This window comes from Haliaeetus albicilla, chromosome 1, assembly GCF_947461875.1.
Source record: "Haliaeetus albicilla chromosome 1, bHalAlb1.1, whole genome shotgun sequence".
Lineage (NCBI taxonomy): Eukaryota > Metazoa > Chordata > Aves > Accipitriformes > Accipitridae > Haliaeetus > Haliaeetus albicilla.
Genome location: NC_091483.1, coordinates 42566124 through 42587549, shown reverse-complemented (window position 1 = coordinate 42587549; position 21426 = coordinate 42566124). Strand labels below are relative to the sequence as shown.

The 21426-nt window shown below is 37.3% G+C and overlaps 1 protein-coding gene across 10 annotated transcripts in view; it reads left to right on the top strand.

Annotated features, from left to right (window-relative positions):
• The first annotated feature begins 525 nt into the window (after positions 1–525).
• NEK1 (NIMA related kinase 1) overlaps positions 526–21426 on the top strand; it is a 50648-nt gene continuing 29747 nt past the window's right edge. For 4 of the 10 annotated variants that reach the window (XM_069786848.1, XM_069786830.1, XM_069786810.1 and 1 more), the window contains exons 1-17: positions 526–644; positions 2843–2991; positions 3068–3164; positions 5194–5291; positions 6833–6916; positions 7369–7436; positions 7544–7630; positions 8710–8764; positions 10056–10256; positions 13415–13475; positions 14611–14768; positions 16836–16895; positions 17151–17210; positions 17352–17399; positions 17492–17566; positions 20614–20792; positions 20875–21006. In XM_069786848.1, coding sequence (XP_069642949.1) covers positions 2875–2991; positions 3068–3164; positions 5194–5291; positions 6833–6916; positions 7369–7436; positions 7544–7630; positions 8710–8764; positions 10056–10256; positions 13415–13475; positions 14611–14768; positions 16836–16895; positions 17151–17210; positions 17352–17399; positions 17492–17566; positions 20614–20792; positions 20875–21006 — 1580 coding nt within the window. In that variant the 5' untranslated portion in view covers positions 526–644; positions 2843–2874. The remainder of the gene's footprint in view (positions 645–2842; positions 2992–3067; positions 3165–5193; positions 5292–6832; positions 6917–7368; positions 7437–7543; positions 7631–8709; positions 8765–10055; positions 10257–13414; positions 13476–14610; positions 14769–16835; positions 16896–17150; positions 17211–17351; positions 17400–17491; positions 17567–20613; positions 20793–20874; positions 21007–21426) is intronic. The other 6 variants (XM_069786844.1, XM_069786821.1, XM_069786866.1 and 3 more) reach the window with 3 other exon arrangements.

Sequence of the window (21426 nt, the reverse complement as noted above, 5' to 3'; positions counted from 1 at the left end):
AAGGAAAAAATTATAAAATACCCGCACGGTCGTTTATGTAAAAGGCTGACAAGTCTGAGCGGCGCTTTGCAGCGGGCGTGCGGGGTGGCGGATCGAGACGCTTAAGACCGAGAGCGAGCGAGCGCTGCGAGTCCCAAGCCTTCCCTCGTTCCCTCCGTTGGCTCACCCTTTCGGCTGGGGAGCAGAGGAACCAGAGAAGCCACCTGGGAGCCAGCCGCCCTGGGCAGCCTCCACTCCCTCCCCGCGAAGGCTTGAGCACAGCCCCGCTGGGACCCTACAGTCCCCGCCCCGGGGCAGTCCCTGAGGAGGCGCCGGTGCCAGGCTGCGCGCCCTCGCGGGTCGTCGTTGATTCGCCGAAGACTGATAGCCGGGTTTGGGGTTTTTTTTTTTTATCTCCCCCTCCCTTAAACGCAAACGCGCCCAGCCCCGCCCGTCACGTGGCTCCCGGCCGTGCGGTTACCACGGTGAAGCACCGCTAACGCGGGAAAGGGCGGTCGAGCGCATCTGCTGCCCCGCCTTGCCACAGGCCGCCCAATGGGAGCCGAGGTGCGGGGCGGGCCTGCCAATAGGGGCTGAGGGGGCGGACCCGCGGCGGGCGTGAGGCTCGGTGGAGCGGCCGCGGCCGTGGCAGGCGCAGCGGGGAGGTATGCCGGGGTGGGGATGAGGCGGGCGGGGCGCGGGGCCGCCCCTCTGCGGGGCTGGCGGTGGCGGCAGCCGCAGCAGCAGCAGCAACAGCTGGCGGGGCCGGGCCGGGCCTTCTCTCTCAGTCGCCCTGGGGCGGGGGACGGGGTCCCCGGCCGCGCCTCTCGCCCTGGCGCCGGTCTCGCCCCGGCTGTGTGGGGGCGGTGGCTTGGTGGGGCCTGGCTGAGGAGTGCGGCCCGGCCCGGCGCTTCGCCTAGCCCGGCGCCTGGCCTGGGGGCCTGCACTGCCGCTGGGCTGGGGCTGGCGGGCACTGTGTGCTGCCTCTTTCCGTCCGCCTGGTCGTGGCCTGGCCGTGCGGTTCGGGTTTGTCGCCTCGCTTTCTCCGCGCCTAGCGGTCGGTTGGGTTGTCTTGGGGTGTCACTTGTGCCCCGCCGCACAAGCCGCTTTTGTGCCTGTCCGTGATGGATAAAATGACCTCTTGCCCAGGGCTTGAAAAGCCAACGCCCTGTCAGCGCTGATGTCCTTTCTCAAGACTTGTATTTCCTATGCCACGGGTAAAAATAAGCCATCTAACTCCTACAAAATTATCTCCCCTCTTTGACCGAACTGTCCCTTCTCGCCCACAGGCTGCTTATTGATCGTTTATATTCGCACAGAACAGCGTGCAGTAGGAGCCCTAAGCGATGCCTCATGCAGCTGGTTTAGTGGTAGTACGGCATAGGTTGTTTCATAAACAAAGCAGGGGTAGGAAGAGAACTTAAAGCCATATGAAGTTAAAATTGTGTCCTACCTGCTATGTCTTGCTATTGCCCAAAAGACAATATTGATGTTAATACTGAGTCTTTCTTCTTTTAGAAGTGCAACTTTATGCTAAACTATTTTTCTGCACTTCAAGGCAAAAAAACCCAACCAAACCACCAAGACATTGCAGGCCTGTCATTTTCATGTTTTTTATTTCCTGGTAGTTATTCTTAGTCCTGGTTATTTTCCCATCTCCTATTTTGCAGAAAAGATTACTTTGGTTCTCTTGTGTTTTGACTTGCTATGCTAATCAAGCTTATTCATTTTAGTCTGCTTTCATGGTAGGGGTCCTTCATCTTCCTGAGACTCTTTAGCAGCATCTGTGTCTGGTGCATGGTAATTCTGTGACAAAAATATGACCCCAAATCAGGGCGAAGAGCCTTACCTGAGAAGTGTGTGAAGTATGGATTTAAGCTACTAGGGTCTCCTGTTGGAAGGAAGCTGGGCACAGGAAAGCACAAATGCTGCTAGTGCTCTTAAATGAGGCTTGGATGCAGAAAAGCTTAGGAACCTTTTGTCTTTTTCAGCTTATGGGAACTTCTTCAGGGTACGGATGTTCTTTCTACTGTAGAAAAGGTGGCCTGGTAGTCCACCATGAATTTGTTTTGACGTTTGTCACTTTGGTCTTTGTTTTGCCAATTTTCTTTGCTGTTCTGACACTTCTCTATATTGCCGTACCTTCCACACACGTTATTTTTGTCAAAGTTTTTTAATATAGAACCTTCAACACAATCAACATGCAGCTGAGTAATCTGTTTAATCTCAAAAGGTAGTCTAAGTGGTCATTTGTAATGAATTGATTTTATATGCAACATAGAAAAATAAATTACCTAAGTTTTCAGTCAGAATTAATGTCACACCTTACTATATTGACTAATGATTCTAAACTTGTTGGGGATCCAAAATTCAGTCCATTTCTGGCTTCATTATAGTGACTAACTTCCAAAATACTGGATTTAGTGCTTCTTAAGAAACAACATGTAGGGATTTTTCTCCCCCCTACTATTATAGTTCTTCCAAGTAAAGGTGAATGAAAGATTGCTAACCAGATGCTATAGCTCCATATGATGTTTGTGTGCTAGCTGAATCAGAAGTTATGGCACTGTGACTGCTTATCTTTCTTAAAGATAAAACACATCCTGTTTTTTATACTATCTGTCAAGATGAAGGATTAAACCAGTTTTAGCAATGGAGCCCTTTTTCTACACCAAGTGAGCCAACTGTACCAATAGAGAATTGAGACTAAGAGTAGATGATTTACTGAAAAGCTACAAAGCATGTGATGCAACTGAAGAGACAAATGGATTGATGTTTTGAGTAAAAAATAATGTAATGTGACCTGGCAGACTAGATGACTAAGTACAGCTAACTAAATCTGTTATGTGGTTTTTTTGCCTAGCACTCGAGTAAGGATGCCTTAAGAAGATAACTATGGATAAATATATTAAAGTGCGAAAGATTGGAGAAGGATCCTTTGGGAAAGCAATTCTTGTCAAAGCTAAAGAAAATGGCCAACAGTACGTTATTAAAGAAATAAACATCTCTAAGGTGAGTGATTATTAATAATTACTGATCCATTCTTTTTGTATTTCTGTTCTCAACAATCATTATTTTCCTTCTGAAGATGTCAAATAAGGAGAGAGAAGAATCAAGGAGAGAAGTTGCTGTATTGGCTAACATGAAACATCCGAATATTGTCCTGTATAGGGAGTCATTTGAAGGTAAGATTAATTAGTATAGTAGAACCTGAAGTAATGATAGTAAGTGACGGTCTGTGCACTACTTACTGCATTTAGTTTAAAAGTCTGTGTGTTTTGTCTCAGTCTTTTTCATGCTTTTGTTACTTATTTCAGTTCTTTTTGGTTGTGTTTTTTTCACAATTCCCCTGCACATTTAAAAATAACAGTAATTTTTTTTAAAAGTGCAACAATTAAACAGAAATGTTCCTGTGTCTTCCTTACATGCATCAATTTTGGTTGATGCTTAAATGAAAGGGTTATGTTCTCTTGTTTCTCCAGAGTGTAAGTCTCCTTGAATACTTGTGTATACCCTAATGACTTGAATGCTTGTGTATGTTAAATATGAGTATGGTCTAAATTTGGGTATTGATAACCTAGCAAGAGCAATTTTATCTCAAAGTCTGTTTTCTTAGAATGCAGTCTTCAGTAATTGCAATTGTATCACTGCTTTCAGAGCTGGAAAAATAGATGGGACTGTTTACTTCATCGAGCTATGAAGGAAGGAGAACATAATTCCACCTTGTTTTCACAGTGTATGTCTTGGGAAATGAACAGAACAGATAAAAGATTCCAAAAGCCTATCATATAGGTTAAAATACTATTAAAAAAACCCTCTAAATATTATTTGAGATACTGTTTAGGGACACTGCTCTTTTCTCCTTTCCTTCCTTTCTGTTGACTTTCATATGTCTTTTGATTGGCGGCTTTTATTTTTTCTGTTCATTAAATTAGAGTTTTGTGCCATAGTCATATTGCACAGCCGTGGTCGTCTGGTTTGTAAATCCACTCTTCTGTCTTCTCTGCAATAGAGGCCTGTTCTGTAAGACTGCTTTTTTCTTTTTTTCTTCTTACAAGGTAAATTCTGTAATCTGTACTTCACAGGACTTCATGTTGCATCTTTATTGCTAAAGCACATGGACTTTTGAACATACTGATTTGGTTTATAAAAGAGAATTATTTCAGCAGCAGGTCTGCAAGAAGTCCAGACTCCTAGAATCATCTCTTAAAATAATACTGATATAAAGCTTAACCAAAATACAAACAGCTGTAAGCACAAAAGAAAAATCCTGGGTGTGATATTTTGAAAGACAGATTTCAGAAGTGTTCTGCGGGAGTGAAATTTAAACGACTTAGATGATTTAATTAAATTTGACTCTACTTAGAGTTTAAGTGCTATGACTAACTCATAAGAGTTTTTCTTTTGAGCAGCATGTGATTGATTTTATGCATTTATTCAGCTCTTCTCAAAATCATGCTTAATATGCGAGTAGTGTAGTTCCCATGGTTTTGGTAACCTGCAGTTTGCCTCTGCCTAATCTCTTTTTTCATCACTAACTGGAAAAGGTTGCATTGGGGAACAAAACTGTATCTCTGTATGAAATGTATTATATATGTTCATACCTCCTAGTGGAAACTTACATAGGATTTTTGGAAGTCTCCTCAAATTTCATTCAAAAGTGAGAAAATAATTGTTTCCGTTTGTCTCTGAAATGAACTGTATGTCTGGTATGAGAGCTGATGATTCTTCCATTCTTGCATTTCGTGTGAGTAATACCTTGTCCAGGTAAAACTCCAAGAAAGAATTAGGCAAATACAGGCAACTACCTAAATTAGAACTTAAGATCTCTATTTTTAGGGTAGGGGATCTGTAGGATGTTTGAAAGCAGGTTGAAGAGTGGTTTTATATTGCATTTATAAAGTGACGCCTTTAGTTTCGTAGTGGTTTTGAACCCCATTTTGGGGCATTGGTTCAGCAGATGTCATTTCTTTCTCTCCATATCAAAATAGTCCAATGTTACCAGAAACGGGAAACTTATGTTGTGGAACTCAAAATAATAAAAGCATTTTTGCTTGAAATTTGAAAAAAGAACTAATAAATGATATCTAAAGCTGCATGTGAAAAGGTTACTTTTTTTACTTTTTCTGTGACTGCAGTGAAGATATTCAGAAAGTTATGTTAAAGATGGGTGTTTTCTTTTCTTTTTGAAATACTTTATGTTTTATTTTACAGAAAATGGCTGTCTTTACATAGTGATGGATTACTGTGAAGGAGGAGACCTATTTAAAAAAATAAATGCCCAGAAAGGAATCTTGTTCTCTGAAGATCAGGTAAGAACAAACTGCTGCTATAATGTTTTGTTGCATGATACTTCTTCATGAGTTTTAAATCATTTTGATTCAGTTTGGTAGATGTGGTTGCTTAATGTAAGGGGAGGTTCACAAATTGTGATTCTCGTTGCCATCAGTCACAGTAGTATCTTAAAAGAAAATGTAGCTAGAAATCCTGGGTGTGTTATTGGGGTTTTGTCTGTCTGTGTAAGATGCTTTTAATAAAAGTTGGATCTCTTGCAAATTAAACCAAATCTGAGAAATGAAAAATACTGAAGGACAACATGAATATTTTTAAGCCTTTGACCTTTTTTTTTTTTTAAAGTTATAATGGCGCAGGATTTTTGTTTTGTAATACTGATTTTCATTTATCAGAAGTATAAAATAACATACTTTGTAAGTATAATAATACAAAATAGAGCAATATGAAGTTGACATAATTCAAAAGTGTATTTTTCAATTAGAAAAAAATTAATATTGTATTGGAAGTATACCAGCAGATTTTCTTTTTCCGTGATACTGGTTATAAAGGCATTTGTATGGTGGGAGAATTTGGAATAGATGAGAGGATTTAATGTACAGATTTGATTAAATTAGGTGAAAATAGATTATGTAGGATTCAATTTTTTGGTTAGAACTGACATATGTTTCCTTGTTTATAAATTGTTTCTATGCTTTTGTGTCTGCATCCAATAAGATCTCAATTTACCTGTGGTTGGAAAGGCTTAGTATATTGGGTCCATTGATGGTATTTAGAATAGGGTAATCATTAAATATTTTGGATATAATCTGTAAAACTTTTCATTTTTCTAATTTGGGCTCACTTTTACAGGAAGAACTTAAGGTGGAAAAGTTAAAATTACACCTTGCATTATACTGTAATTTTGACGTGTGTGTACTTCTAAGTTGGGAATGTGAAACCACTTTTCATGTGGAAAAGTTCTTGCTGTTAGTCACTTTTTGATATTGTGATTTTTACAAATTCACAGAAAAAAAAGGGGGTTGTTGGCTTGCTTATGATCTTCTAGTTATATGTTGTTTGTTGCTTTTCTCATTGAAATCTGCTTTGTACTATTTTTCTTTTTAATGTAAAATACATAAAATTACTGTATGATAAAATAAGTGTTTCTGTAAACATCAGTATCGCATTCTAGGACTCTCGGTTGACTGACTGCAAGAGGACTTATCGTATTGGTTACAGCAAAAGTACAATCTTTAAGATGCAAGTTCCATATCTTAAACATTTTAGCCAATCAAATTCATATTGCATACTTTTGTTAGGTTTATAATATGTAATGAAACTAGTAGTCTCAGGCTTAATATCTAATTTGGGTAATAAGCATATTTCATTGAAAAGTCTGCATTATAGTGACAGTACTGGTAACATTTTTAATTATTCTATGGTATAAGTGAAGACAGGTTTGTGGGAAGAGGGTAAAATCTTGAGTTATAATTTTAAAATTGATTTTATAATCTTCAGTTATGTAACTGGCGAAGCTTTCAGATAAAGATCCTGACGTTGCATTTTCTTTTACACATAGATTCTGGATTGGTTTGTACAAATCTGTTTAGCACTAAAACACATACATGATAGAAAAATCTTGCATCGGGACATAAAGTCACAGGTATGTAGGTAACTATTTTTTAACTGAATTTACTTCCAAAGTGATTAAATTAATATCTTGCTAGTGTAAACTGGCAAATTAGAGAAAATGGTGTTTTTACATAAATGCTTCTAATACTGGAAACATTTTTCTTCAGAATTGTCTGGAAGAGGTTTATATGATATTTGTACAAAGAGATGAGACTATCTGATGAAGCTACTTGAGTGTTATTCATATGTTTATGTGTGGGGACAGAAAAGGTTATGTTTTAGAATGTATTATAGTGTTTAATTTTGATGAAGTAGGACTAGAATAAGTTGGGTGTTTAATAGTAGTCAATAACACTGTTGCTAGCGACTTCAGAGTGATTGAATGGTAGAAAACTTTATTCTTCCCAAAACATGTTGAGAACAAAAAGTGTGCAATTGTATGAATGTTTTAATTAACAGACTTCTTAAAATTTCTATACCAAGAACATATTTTTAACCAAAGATGGAACAATACAGCTGGGAGATTTTGGGATCGCCAGAGTTCTTAACAGGTAACTCCTTTTTGATGCTGTTTTCTCTGACTTAAATTGCTTTGATCTAGGAAAATGCAATCTACGCACTTCATGTGAGTTGTTAACATTCATTCTTTTTTTCTTAGTACTGCAGAGTTGGCTCGCACTTGCATAGGAACGCCATACTACTTGTCACCTGAAATATGTCAGAACAAGCCTTACAACAATAAAAGGTAGTAATAAGCATTTTATTAAATGTTTTTGGTAAGAAGAAAGTGAGTTCTTTTAGAAGTCTAAAGCTATTCTATTCATATGATGGTGAACAGCTGTTAGTTCATCTCTTACCCAAGAAGGTACTGAGTCTCACTGTACAGGTGGGACCTTAGTAGGTCTGTGCAGTACAAAGCACTGTGATGCAGAGATGACTTAGCTTAATGCTCTGAGTTCTAGATCTAGCAGTGTTCTTAATTATGGCTCTGCCTTTGTCTATCTGCACGCTAGTTGTACTGCCTTAATTTATGCAGTATGAATGTGAAACTGTGTTAAAGATGAAATCACAAACACAGTAACTGGATTCTCTAAGCACATGCCTAGATAGGTGGCTCAGCTTGCTTCAGATAACTTTGCTTATATGTTTGCTGTCCTGGCAGTAGGCTGTTATCTGGTAACAGCGTCCCTAATGTAATTAAAATGGTCATTTTCAAGTTAGTCTTATACTGCACTAAGCTGCTGCATCCATTGCTGTGAGTGCCTTATACTAATTTCAGTTGGTTTCTTAAAAGATAAAAATTGTTGCAGTTCTTTGTCCCTCAATTTCTTCTACATGCGGTTTATTATCCAATGGTATTCTAACCAAATTCTGTAGTCGTGTAATGAGTGAGGGGAGGTAAGTCAATGTTAAACAGAGTACATTGACTTTAAGAATTGTATTTGCTGAATTAGGTGGTGAGTTTTGTTTGGGTTTTTGTTTGTTTAATTCTAAGACCTTTGGCAAATATATATTTAAAGAAAAAAAGCCTTTGTCCATATTTTGTCTAATTTTTGTGATTGAAGTGGTTCAGATGAAAAGGTCTAAATAAAATCTGGACCCAAAATAACCTCATCTGGTTTTCAGGTTGGTCTTACTTTTGGTTGTTGAATTCTTTTTTTGTTGGAATTTTGTGGTTTGGGGAGTGGAAGATATACGTACAAGGGAGCTTGTACATACTCAAAATACAACCTTTTACTTTTCAAAGATAGACTTCACAGATGTAAGTTACTTGGCAATGTTACATCTAGAACTAATTCTTAAGATATGTTCTCTTTGATTTAGCGATATCTGGGCCCTTGGTTGTGTTCTCTATGAAATGTGCACACTTAAACATGCGGTGAGTAGAAAATTCTTGTGTCTTTAAAAGAATAGTGGTTTCAAACAGGAATTTTTCCTGATGTTACACAAATGGATTTCAGTTGTTGAAAGGCTTTCATGGTGACTGTTTAAAATTGCCTTCAACATTTTCATCTCCTTTTCCTATACTGACCAACGTTTTCCATCTGTATTTTGGTTCATGCCAATCTCTCCAGAAATCTTAGCACTGTATATTTTATTTTCAATATAGGTTTTTAATGAACTGTGTTAGCTGAAAAAAAATTATGTGTTGTAACAAACGATACTGTCAATAGTGTTCCTTTCTTTCAAAAAAACTTGACATTTTCATTGAAACTCTGAATTTGGACTGTCAGCTTTTGTGCAGGTGGATTAATGCGTTTCTGTTTAGAACAGGAACAGTTCTTAGAAAAACATTCCAAGGTGAAAGAGTTGTGTCGTGTCCGTCACCCCCCCCCCCCCCTTTTTTTTTTCCCCCCTCTGTGTGTGTGTGTTGTTTTGAAAAATACATCTTTATCACTGATTTTCCAGTTAGGAAGGGAAGAAAAAACATTTTTTTTTCGGTCTTGGTTGGGGGGGGGGTGTTTAATAGCTATTTTTATTAAAAGAAAAAAGATTATAACAGCATGAAAATAAAAAAAAGATTTAATTTCATTTCAATCTTTTGTAATTTCTTATTGCTTAGTCTTAGTCTTGTCTGTGGCATCAATGCTGACAATGTTGCCTTTCTGAGAGTTGATGGCAATAGGTTGTTTTCTGTGAGCTGGGTGATATGTACTGTTTTCTTTTTATTGTGCAAAGGAATTGAAATGGTGCACTCAGTTTTCTGACCTTAAGCTGAAGTTTAAGCATTCCTTTGGATTTAACACTGAAGGAGTGTGAATGCTTTACATTCTTTCATTTGAAATGTGGCTTTGCTAAAAAGGGCAGAAGTCGTGATGGTTGAAAGTGTTTGGGAGAGAGATCAAGCAGATAATTATGTAATTATTTTATCTTTAGTTATATTTCATTGTCAGTCTAGATCTGGAGGGAAATAATTATTTGTTAGCAAAATTTATACCTGTAGTATGAAGTACCTGTATTGTGATGTATTTATAATCAGAACACTTGGCAGCAGATTTTTTTAAACTGCTGATGTAAACTATTGATGGCCTTGAAAATTTGTTTTGGTGTGTTGAGGCAAGGGAAGATGTGTTGTTTTTTTGTTTTCCTCTTCATCTTTATATGCAGCCTTGCAGGTGGACAGACAGTAAGTAGTATGTAGTAACTGTTTTGTTTCTTGTGTGATGTAGTTTGAAGCTGGCAACATGAAGAACTTGGTACTGAAGATAATCTCTGGACCTTTTCCTCCTGTTTCTGTGCATTACTCCTATGACCTACGTAATCTGCTGTCACAATTATTTAAAAGGAATCCTAGGAATAGACCATCAGTAAACTCCATATTGGAGAAAAACTTCATAGCCAAACGGGTTGAAAAATTTCTCACACCACAGGTATGGCGTTAGTTTTAGTTCTAGTTTTGCTAAAAACACCACAGACTTTTTCTTTATTCTAATGTTAATGTACAACATGAGAAATTTGCGTAATGGTATTCCCTAGAGCTTTTATAGAGACACTTTCAGTTGAGGAAAAAAGAGTTTTGTTATGAACTGTAAAGAAAAATCTCAAATTACTTAAGTATTTGTTAGTTTCCACAAACAATTTAAACTGGCATTTTCTGAAGTGCATTGTTTTGTGTGTTTTTCTATGTAGTGAGGAATTATGAGTGAGATGTTGATTTATTTAGATACGCTTTTTTTCATAAAATGGTGCTGTCAATTACTTCAGCATCGCTGCTTTATTGAAATTTCTTCAGTCCATTTTTTGTTTGGAATTTGGAATGGCCTGAAAGCATGTTCTGTGAAATATTGCTAAGTAAACTAATCTTAAAATTTCTTGATGTTTAAATGTATCATGCGTATATAACCTCGAAGAAGTTTCTTGCTATTCTGTTTAGAATCTGTCGATATCATTTGACCTCTATTCAGGTCCTTTTAATATAAATCTAATCAAAAGAGATCAAGATTAACAAGTGAATAATAGTACTGATATGAGGTAAATAAATGTAGACAGAGAAAGGAGAGGGAGGAAATGAATGCAAAAGGAGACCTCACTAAGTATAAAGAATTCTAATGGATTCTAACTCGCAACTAACGAAATTTCATGACAAGGCCATATATAATTGGAATTTCAATTGTATATGAAATAGATTTTCAACTAATAGTAGTTCAGATTAAAGTCACAGTGAAAGGTAAGATTCAGAAGTCTTTGCAGATAAGTTTGTTCTAACTTTGACAACAGCAATAGTTTGATCTGATTTTTATTTCCAGTAGCTGGAATGGATATAGAATTTTTATTTGGAGTTAGTCAGGCAAAGTATAATTAGTAATAGACTACAACCAGTTGATAATACTAATTGCTCCTAGATTGAGCATGAATACTTGCACACAATTTTTCCAGCTGAATCACTAACACGTTTGATTTAGAGATGCTACCTAATCCTAAGAGCAACAAAAAAACCTCCACAGCCAGAAAGCACCTTTTACTAAATGGTGCCAGAGGTGGTCATTCTGTGACACAGCTGTAACGCCTATTTTTTCAGTTTCATCCATGGCTGATGCTGTTGTCCTCTGCTTTACTTAGTCTAAGCTTAAGAGATCTTCCATAGCTGACATCTTCAACATGTTGCAACTGTTGCTGAAATCCTGCTCTTAAATGACAGGAAATCAGTCTTCCAGTTTTATATAAATTCTGTCTCAATTTTTATAGTTACTAAGTTACAGTAAAGAGTGGATCTAAATTAGCATCAATTTAAAAACAACAAAAAAAGGGCTTTTTGAAAGATGCTGAAGAGTTATTTTTCCTTTCTGTTATCATGGAAACATCACACTTCAGTTGTTACTGCTTATTACCCAAATAAAAGCTTCAAGATCACTGAAATACCATTAGTAGGAGACCGTTCTTATGTGTGATTTCTTGCTTACAGAATCTTTTGATGACAGACCGTACAGGTTAAAACCTTTCCCTGCCATCATGTGCAGAGTCCTAAGTTCTGCACTTTGGTTCTTGGGTTTTTTTTTTTTTAAACTCCTCAGCATCATTGTAACTGACTGGTAGCCTTTAAGCAAATCAAAATAATCTGGATATTTCAAGATTCTATAAAGACTATTCTTTAAAACCTTGGGGTTTAGCAACTATTCAGTTAACGTTGCTGTCTGTTGTTGTCAGAACGTTAAGTAATGCGTTCCTGGCACGCTCCATCTCTAGAAAGGTGGTCTGTAGTATGGCCATTATCTGTCTGCAAGTAGCTCTACTGTTGTAAAAACCCCTCCTTTTTAGTTCCCATCCTTTAATATTCTGTATTGGTAGCACCAGTTGTGGCACTCAGATTCAGCAGGAAGTTTGAGAGCAGGATGTTAGAAAACAACAACATGGTGCTGGCTCAGTTAAAAGTCAGTCTCACTCCGTATCCTGTGGGCAGTGAACACTGGCCATGAACAGTGCCTGGTGAGACATATAAGAACAAGGCAAGCGTACGTGACATTACCCTATAATACTCTCCCAGCCTTCATCTTTTTCTGTCTCAATTGCATCAGTTCAGGAAGCATCTTCTTTGGTATTTAGTCATCCTCAATAGATTTCTTGTCCATGAGCTTACCTGATTTCTCCTTGAACCTGTGTAAGATTTTATGATCAGTAAGAAATTTCACAGGTCTGCTACTTGTTGCAGAAGGCATCAACTTTGTTTATTCTAAACCTTCCTCCTTATATTCAGTTGTACCCCACTTCTTATATTGGTATTATCATTTGCTGCCCTTGTGTGTTTCTCCTGTCATATTACATCTCGGTTGTCTTTTTATAGGCTGAAGAGCAAGCTTATTTGTTCTTTGTACTGAATCTTTTCAACACTTTTAATTATCCTTGCTGCTCTTCTTTGAACCTTTTTCATTTCTGCTACATGGTTTTTGAGGTGTTGGGTTCAGAACTACATAACAATATTCGAGATGATAGCCTATTGATGTTTGAATGTTCTTTGTCTTGACTCCAATTTTTTTACTCCATTAAGGCTATTTTCCACATTTTATGCTGATTTGATATGCCTGACAGCACACTGTATACATTGTTCCTAGATATCCACATATGTAGTAACCTTCCCATCTTGAAAAGCATAGAGAAACTTAAAAACTACAAACATTTTTAAAGGACTGGTTTTTTGGACACAAGCTGTCTGAGAAATTGAAGTGAAATTTGGCAACTATACAGAAATCTGAAATAAACTATGCATAAACTATGCTGATACTCACATTAACTTTCTTCTAGATTCTTAGTTAGCTCATAAATGAGGTAACATGTGCCACCCAGAAGTCAGACTAAATTGGTTTTTTAAAATTCTTGCAGCAATTATGGAAAAAATGTTTGAAAATACTGAATCCAGCCTCATATTCATGTTAGTAATATTAAATTGAATACATAAAGTTGAATATTCATTTAAATTTAAGTTACAGTAAATACTTTTAATTAGATGCTTACTGGGAGTGGCACACTTCTCTGAAAAGTTCTTTCTAGCTTCAGTCATAAATACTGTTGGCTAACTGTTCAACTTTTTGTTTAGCTTATTGCAGAAGAATTCAATCACAAAATCTTCCATAAGTTTGGACCACATGCTGCACCAGGTAAGTAAGCATGTAGAGTGCTTTTGCTTTCAGCTCTGGCAAGATAGCGTATGTAACTTTGTTCTTTTATTGGTTTTGGTGTGTTCTTATACCTGATTCTAGAAGTTTCAGGAAAAAAGAGAGGGGAGCTATTTTCCCCCTTCCCCTGGGGAGCTGGATGTATGTAGGGTACAAGTGATGCAAATACAAACTGTGGTCCTGTAATATTTTAAGTGTACTTTTTTGTCGTGCAGTATGCTACGCTTCCAAAATTTAAGGAGACAGCAAAGACTACAAATACTGGCAATAATTTATGTGTAGTTATTGTACCATTTTTTTTTCCCCTTGCTAATTACAAACGGGTAATGAGAAATACCATTTTTTGTAAAAATGTGGGAGGTTTCATACAGATTCCAGGATTAAGCCCTGACTTCAGCCCAAAGCAGTAGAATTTCTACTACTAGTAGCAAATTAGATCATGGTTCATTTTGTCAGAATGGTCTTACCTTACTTCATTTTCCTGCATGAGTTTACCCTTTTTTCCCTAGATTTTACTCCCCTTTATTTTATTTCCTTGTAATTACTTGAAGCTGTGGCAAGTACTTCTGTGTCTTTTGATAGTCTTGCGTAAGTGTTTCACGGCTGTCCTGCTGTAGTAAGAGAGCCCTGCTAACACAGAATCAAATCCACAATATTGGCATATTTTCAGGAACTCTGCAGGGAAAACAATATCCCTGAAGGCCATTGAAGTTCTTCCAGAACTCATCTTCTGCTGACTTTAGTGTTGCAGGTTGTAATCCAATGTCGTTAGTGGAGGGAGGCCTCTCCCTCTGTTCCACTAGGAAAACTTCCCTGTGACCATGACAACTGGATAATAAAAGCATGGCAGCTGAAATAAGCTTCAGTTCTCCAGTTTTAAGTGTTGAGAGTGAAAAGCTCAGGGATTGTGTTTTGCTGTATCTTATCAAGCATGAAATTTAGACACACTGTTTTGGGCAACTGGGTATATTGCACTTAGGCATCAGCTCATGTGAATGAAATGTTAGCAGGTCACTCATTTTTCCTCCAGCTTTGCTGTTCCAAGACCTTGGGAATGAGAAATATGGTACACTGGCCAGCCTGGATAGCTGTAAAACACGTCTTTTTTCTTTTTTAGCTAAAAGGCCAGCTCAAGAACAAATACTGACTTCAGTTGCACCAGCTCAGAAAATTACCAAACCTGCTGCAAAATATGGAGTGCCTTTAGTAATCAGGAAGTCTTGTGATGCAGCTAAGAAGCCTAATGAGAAGAAACCATTGGCTAAATCTAGACAGGTAAGAAGCTAAGTTACTCAGATTGAACTGGTTTGCTCATACCTTATTTAAATGCTATGAAAATACTATGCATTCCTTTTGAAAATGTCTTTTATGTGGACACATGCATCTGCAGAGAAAGTAGTAGTAGTTTAAATGCTTGGCTTGCTTCATTATTGATTTTTTTTTTTTTTTACGTTGTTTTAATATAATGATTTTTGGAGGCTGCTCCTTAAGTTTGGTTTTTAATTCCACTGCTGAATTAGATGTGCTTTGCATGTTTTCAGTTCCTTTGTTGGTGTTGGCACTTTTAGAAATATTGGAAGTCTGTCAGGTATACCAATATCATTGACACTGGATAAGAATCTTTGCATCTTTCTTCCTTGTTCAAAAATAATCGCAGATTTTCAAAACATAGAAAAGTTTTTTAGTCATTTTCTAATGTGTTGTCAGCGAGAGAAATTGTGTAATTGGAAGAGGAGTTTTCCAGACTTAATTCCATGACCTAATGAGAAATAGTCTTCTGTATACTTTCATACAGTACTTTTGATCTTCCAGTCATCTTCTCTGTACTACTTATTACATAAAATTCTTTTTTTCTCTCTCTTTATTCCTTTAATTACTGCATGGCCAGGAGATGTTTATGATACAGCTAGTTTTGAGCTATATGCATGTGCCAGACAACTAGCAACCAAGAAGCTCCCACTTCATCAAGAGAACTAATTCAAATTTTCTTCTGAATAAGTAATATTTTTGTTGTTGCTGTTGTGGTTTTTTTGTGGGGTTTGTGTTTTCTTTCTTTACTTCTCCCTGTGGCACTTTGGGGAACATAATACTGAGATCTCTATCCATCTGTCAAATTTGATAGGTGGTTAGAAAATTATATTTGAGATATAAATTATCCTTGCGGTTCAAAAGTTATCGGAGGTTTAGGGAGAAGCTCATGGATCACACAAGCCTTGTTGGCTTGTGATATACAGTTTGAAAAAGAGAGCAAGAAGAAGGGAATGCACAGACTTCTTGTGTGTCCTTATGAGACCATGAGGTTTTTATGTTTTAAAGCTTGATTGTGCAACCATCTGCTGGTCTGCTGCTCTCTATAATCGAGTTTCGCCAGCTAGCACGAGTCCAACTTGCATAGAGACTCAAAGAAGCAGGGTAGAGACTGAGGAAATATATTCTCGCTGCATGTAAGGAGTCAGTAATGCTGCAATTTTAAGACATTCTTTGTGCGGATTGTACCTAGTGATAAGGGGTAAGATGTAGGATAGAAACTGGCTACAGTAATAGACATTTTCTTCTCTTTGCTGTTTTTCCAGGGTAGTTTGAGCTTGCAGCTCTCAACTGGCTTTTCAGAGGAGCATTGAACAATCATCTCCTTTGTTTAGTGATATTATGTTAACTCACTGTAGTTGAACTACATTGACTTAAGTCTCTAAAGGCTTCCATCTTCTGAAATACTTGAATTTAAAGTACTCATTTTGATAGGGTTTTAGGTTGTCAAAATATTATGAAGTGCTCCGTGTTCTAGTACGGTCAGAAAAAAAAATGCTTTAAAAGTAACTGTAAGTTTTTTGAGAAGATTAGAGTAGGCAGCATCATTTATTATGTATAGCTGCTTCTTTACCAGGCATTCAATAGTGTCTTCATTCTCCTCTTCCAGAGGTAACAAGAACCTTGGTTAGAGTTACCCAAGCAAAAGAGCCTAAAGATAACCTAATAAATCTGTTCTCCAAATAAAAGAGAATCTTAATATCTAGGGACCCTCAAAGACTTATTATAGGAAAAGATTGTTGTGCAGAATGATATTGCCAGAGAAGAAAAATTAAGACAAAAGAGATTTAAAAATTACTGCCTTCAGCTTTCAAGACAGAGCTTTTAGTAAAGGATGAGCAAATACAGTAGCATTTAATCCTAGATCCTAGCAGTGCTTTTCATTTAAAACCTCCTGAGTAATTAATTATTTTAAACCCCATTTTGCACATACTAAGTTGTGGGTTTAAGATTTCCTGCCCCCCCGCCCCGATTAGATTTTTTCTCTCATTCTGGCATCATGGTATTTGATTTGAAGTGTCACCTTTTATCTAGGCCTTTCCAACTCCAGTGAAGAAAATGGATCCAGGAGAAAAAAGGAGGAAAATGTTTGAGGTATCATAAAATCATCTGTTAATTTTCAAACTAAGCAAAAGCTAAGTCCAGAGCAAGAATGACAAAGTAAAACCTTCAAACCTTTCCTCCTTATCTTTTTTTTCGTAACATTATGTAACAGCGATTTTCTTAAATTATTTTTTTTTTTGATCTTCGTGGACAGATACCAGCAATTGGAGCACTAACCTATCCTGACAGACGCTTGACAGAATAATGGCTCAATAATAAATGCCAAATTATATGTTTATTTTTCAGGAACCTTCAAAAAAGAAAAGGTTAGAATTGCCTGAAAAAGAAAAACGCCAGAGAGATCAGGTAGACAAGATTCTTGAGACTTTCTTTTTTCACCTTTAGTAATTTTAATGAAATATTTTGTGCTGTGTTACATGTTGCATAAGAATATGGAGTAGTTCGATTTCCCCGTTACTAAACATGTTTAATCCTTACACATTGCAGATCAGTTTACTGAAGGCAGATGAAATGAGAAGATTGGAAAAAGAAAGGGTAAAATATGTTTAAAATGTGTTAATAGTTAAGTTCAATTTTTACTTAGTGATTCCTTGAATTATGTTTTCCTGTATTGTTTTCTCCTTCAGATGGAACGAATAAACAGAGCCAGGGAACAAGGATGGAGGAATGTGCTTGGTTCAGGTGGAAGTGGTGATGTTAAGGTTGGCAGCAGATGCAGAAATGTGGTGTAGTCTGTTCCCCCCACCTTTGGTTATCTGGCATGGTCTTCTCTTTTCAGAAAGATCTGCTCTTGGAGGTCAACTCTTGGGGCTGCCCGTTATTAATCTATGGATAATTTAAGAGAAACTGTATAACAGACTCCTTCCCTGGCTTTTTGGAGATCATGTGCAATTTTCATTTTTAATACTTCCTAAATTGCTGAATCTCTTCTCTTTCTGCTAGTAATGGTTTTCATGTGCCACTTTCTTTTTGCCACTCCTGCTTTTGCTACTTTTCCTGTGCTGAATCTATGCATGGACAGCTTCTTTTACATTCAAGTTTGTTCTTGAACTCTTTTGTTGAAATCTTTTTCCAGGTTCTCATCATAATGGTCTTCTTCCCCAGTATTAAACACCTGCTTCTAAGTTTTCTTTGTTACTTAGCAACATAAATGTTTACTGATAAGTTGTTCAGGAGGGGGGTAAAAAAATCTTGAGTAAATCTAATTTTTTTTTTTTTTCTGAAAGCAGTAAACTCTTTAGCCATTCACATCTTACATAATTTAATTACATAATCTGATTCCTATGACAGTTTCTTTTTGCCTGTTTGTGTGTGTCATAGTTTCATGGAAACATAACTGTTCTGGGAAGTAGTCTCATGAAGATAGTTGAATATAAAGGTCTGGGTACTTTCATCAGACAGAGCCAGTGCAGGAATTTAAGTATTGCTGTGGTGTAAATCTGTCTCATAGTAGAAAATGGATTAAAACACAGTTATTCTTTGTGGTGGTAGTGAATCTTACAAAAATACTTGGCCTAAACATGTTTAGTAGGGTTTTTGTAAACAAGCTCTGATGGAGCAGTAGAGTCAAAATGAATAAAGGTTTTATTTTCTGTTCCTTGTACAAGAATATGAGGAATACACAAGCACTTGACCAGGTTTCAGTAGCTGTTTATTAAATATGTATTATTTCAAAATAGACATTATCTTTGGATATGTGCCACACATCATATAAGTAAAGCTTAAATATAAAAGCAAACTTAAGCATACCAGACTTTAAAAACTACTCGGTGCTGATTTAATGGAAAGGTCAAAAAACATCATTTGGTTCTTATGCTGTTCTTCTCTCTCTAAGATGAAACTGGCGGACACCAATACAAGCTTCCATACAACACAATGTATCAGCATCATCACATTTAGATGAGAGCTATGTATGTTCCTGAAAACTATCATGTTTCTGATTAAGAGTTTTACTGCAAGGTCCTTAGACACTGCAAATGTGTAAAGTGTTCTGTTGTAGCTACAGCTGCATTGTTATCAGTATTCTCAGTCATCTAGGGAAACTGAGGTTCAGTGGCTGTGTATCTTTTCACTAAGTGTCACTGGTGTAAAATGTCATGGCAGACATGCTTTAAAATTCATTTAAATGTCTTCTCCAAATTGGATAGTTTAGTACAAATCTTACTGCAGGCTGCTAGGTTATCATCGCTCCAGGTTTTCATATACTATTACAGTATTCTTGACTTAATTATCCTTTTGCTTTCTCCAACATGAAAACAGTGTATCGAGCAACTCCCTGACGATGCTGTCGAATAGCATTGTTCAAGCTTTCCAGTAATGCAAGCCATATAGCCTCTTATGAAGGCACAGCAGGGTCATGCACTGCATGATTTTTCTCCTCCTGTTGTCTTTTTGGGTTGGTTGCTGGCACCTGTTTCTGAGGGAAAGTAGGGAAAGAGGTGGCAAGGATTTGGCTTTTGGTTTGTGGTTCTAGCAGGGGCTGTAACTGTTCTGCAGACTGTTGACGAGCACCTGCTTCATAGTATTTGCCTAGTGATTGATCATACTATTCTCTAGATAATCCTTTTGAAAACCGAGCTCTGTAGGTGAAACCTTGAATAGTGTCTAAAGCAAGACTTTTCCTTCTATTTGTAGAAACTATAATCTTGTATAGTAAATTATTTTTATTCGGATGAACAGCATACCTGCATATTTATTTGAATGCCTGGATAAATCTTTCAGTATTTTATCATATGGATTATGGGGAGCTCTTGATGGGTGTTGAGCAACTGAAACTCAGAATGTGAGTTAAATTCCGTTGTCAAATACAATCTGTTCAAGAACTTCTAGGGAGGCAATCTTAAACCTGCCACATCTGCACTCACCTATTTGAATTTGTTTAAAATACTTAAGACCACTCTGAAAGGACCATTGACACTAATGTAAAAACAAATTCCATAGATGCGCTACCATGGACTATTTGACTGCTTCCCCCAGGTGTAACGGGAATGTTTATGCATGTGCTGACAACCTTAACCTTATTTTGCCAGTTTCACATTTTCTGCATCCATCCTTGGCTACTACTGTACACAGCTGCTTGCAACATTTTTTTTTATTATTTTCACATGAAGGTTCTGTAGGAATTTTAATTCTTTGAGAATGACAGAGATAATTCACGTAAAGCCGTAGCTTGTGGTAGATGTTCCCCTGATCTGAGCTTTAGTAGGGAAACATCTAATTCTTGTGATGAAACTAAACTATAGATTGGTAACAATGGGGAATCTTGGATAAATCTGCACTTAATACCATTCAGTAACCTTAGAAGTGTGCTTAACTGTTTCCAGCTTCATGAAAAAATGGGTGTTTGGCTACAAAACACTCATTAGTACTTCAGTTAGTAGTGTATCACTTCTAGTTTTTGTGCTAAAACTTTGATTTTTGCTGTGTAGAACAACTATCTCCAATTATGCTTCAATGGATTTGTTACCAATAACTTCCACAATGTGTGACAGATGCCTCGTGTATAACTAGATTATTGTCAGAGGGAGGTAAAATGGTGTGTTATTCTGAAGTGCTAACAGAAAAATAAGTTTTTAATTTATCTATCTTGTAGTTCATTAAAATAGGGGCGTGCCAGGAATAAAACTAGGACCAATTCAGAATTGTTGCAGGAGATATTAATGCTTTTATTCTGCTGAAGAGGTGAAAATTGGAATGGCTTGTTAAAATCAGTATTTGAGATTTCCACCCTACCCCTTCTGATTTCCAGGCACCATATTATGGCGGTGGAGGTGGTGTTGGTCCTTTTCCCGTGTCTTCCAGAGGACAATATGAACACTATCATGCTATTTTTGACCAGATGCAACAGCAAAAGGAAAACATTAGAGTAGCTGAAGAGAGGGAAGCCAAATTGAGGGCGAAAGTACAAGGCCGAGAAGTTGTTGAAAGGTATGGCTACCTTCCATTAGAAGTTGCATGTGGTCTGCTTTAGATGAAAGTAATGAAAGTTGCTGTACATATTTATCTACAGAGGAATTCCACCTGGAATACGTCCAGGAGTTCCTAAGGGGCCTGCAGGTCATCACCATTTACCTGATGCTGGTGCAGTTAGGAAAAAAATGAAAAGATTGAAGGAGGTGTCTAAACAAGCCAATGCAAACAGGTTGGACTATGATAATCCGTAAATCTGTCCCTACATGTTAGATTCTTGTTCTGTGTCTTGTTTTATTTAGTAGTTGGATATGTCTCAAAACCACTTTTATCCATTGGTACTGTGCCATCTGTTTGTGCGTTAGTCCTTCGCAGACCACAGTTCTTTTAGAACCAATGGAAACCTTGGCTTCCCCAATAGTGGAAAAAATGGATTACTAACATCTGTAACTAAACTAGATTTCAGCCAAAATTCTTGGCTTAATGCAGTTGCAGATAACATTATAAGCCTCCTCCTTTGCTTTTTTCATAGTTCTACTTTTTATGTTACCTGCGAAGATGCTTACTTCTCCTGTCATGTCATTCTGACTGCCTTCTCTACATCTAAGTGTTCGACTCTCTAGCACAGGAGAGTGTCTAGAATGCTCCCAGA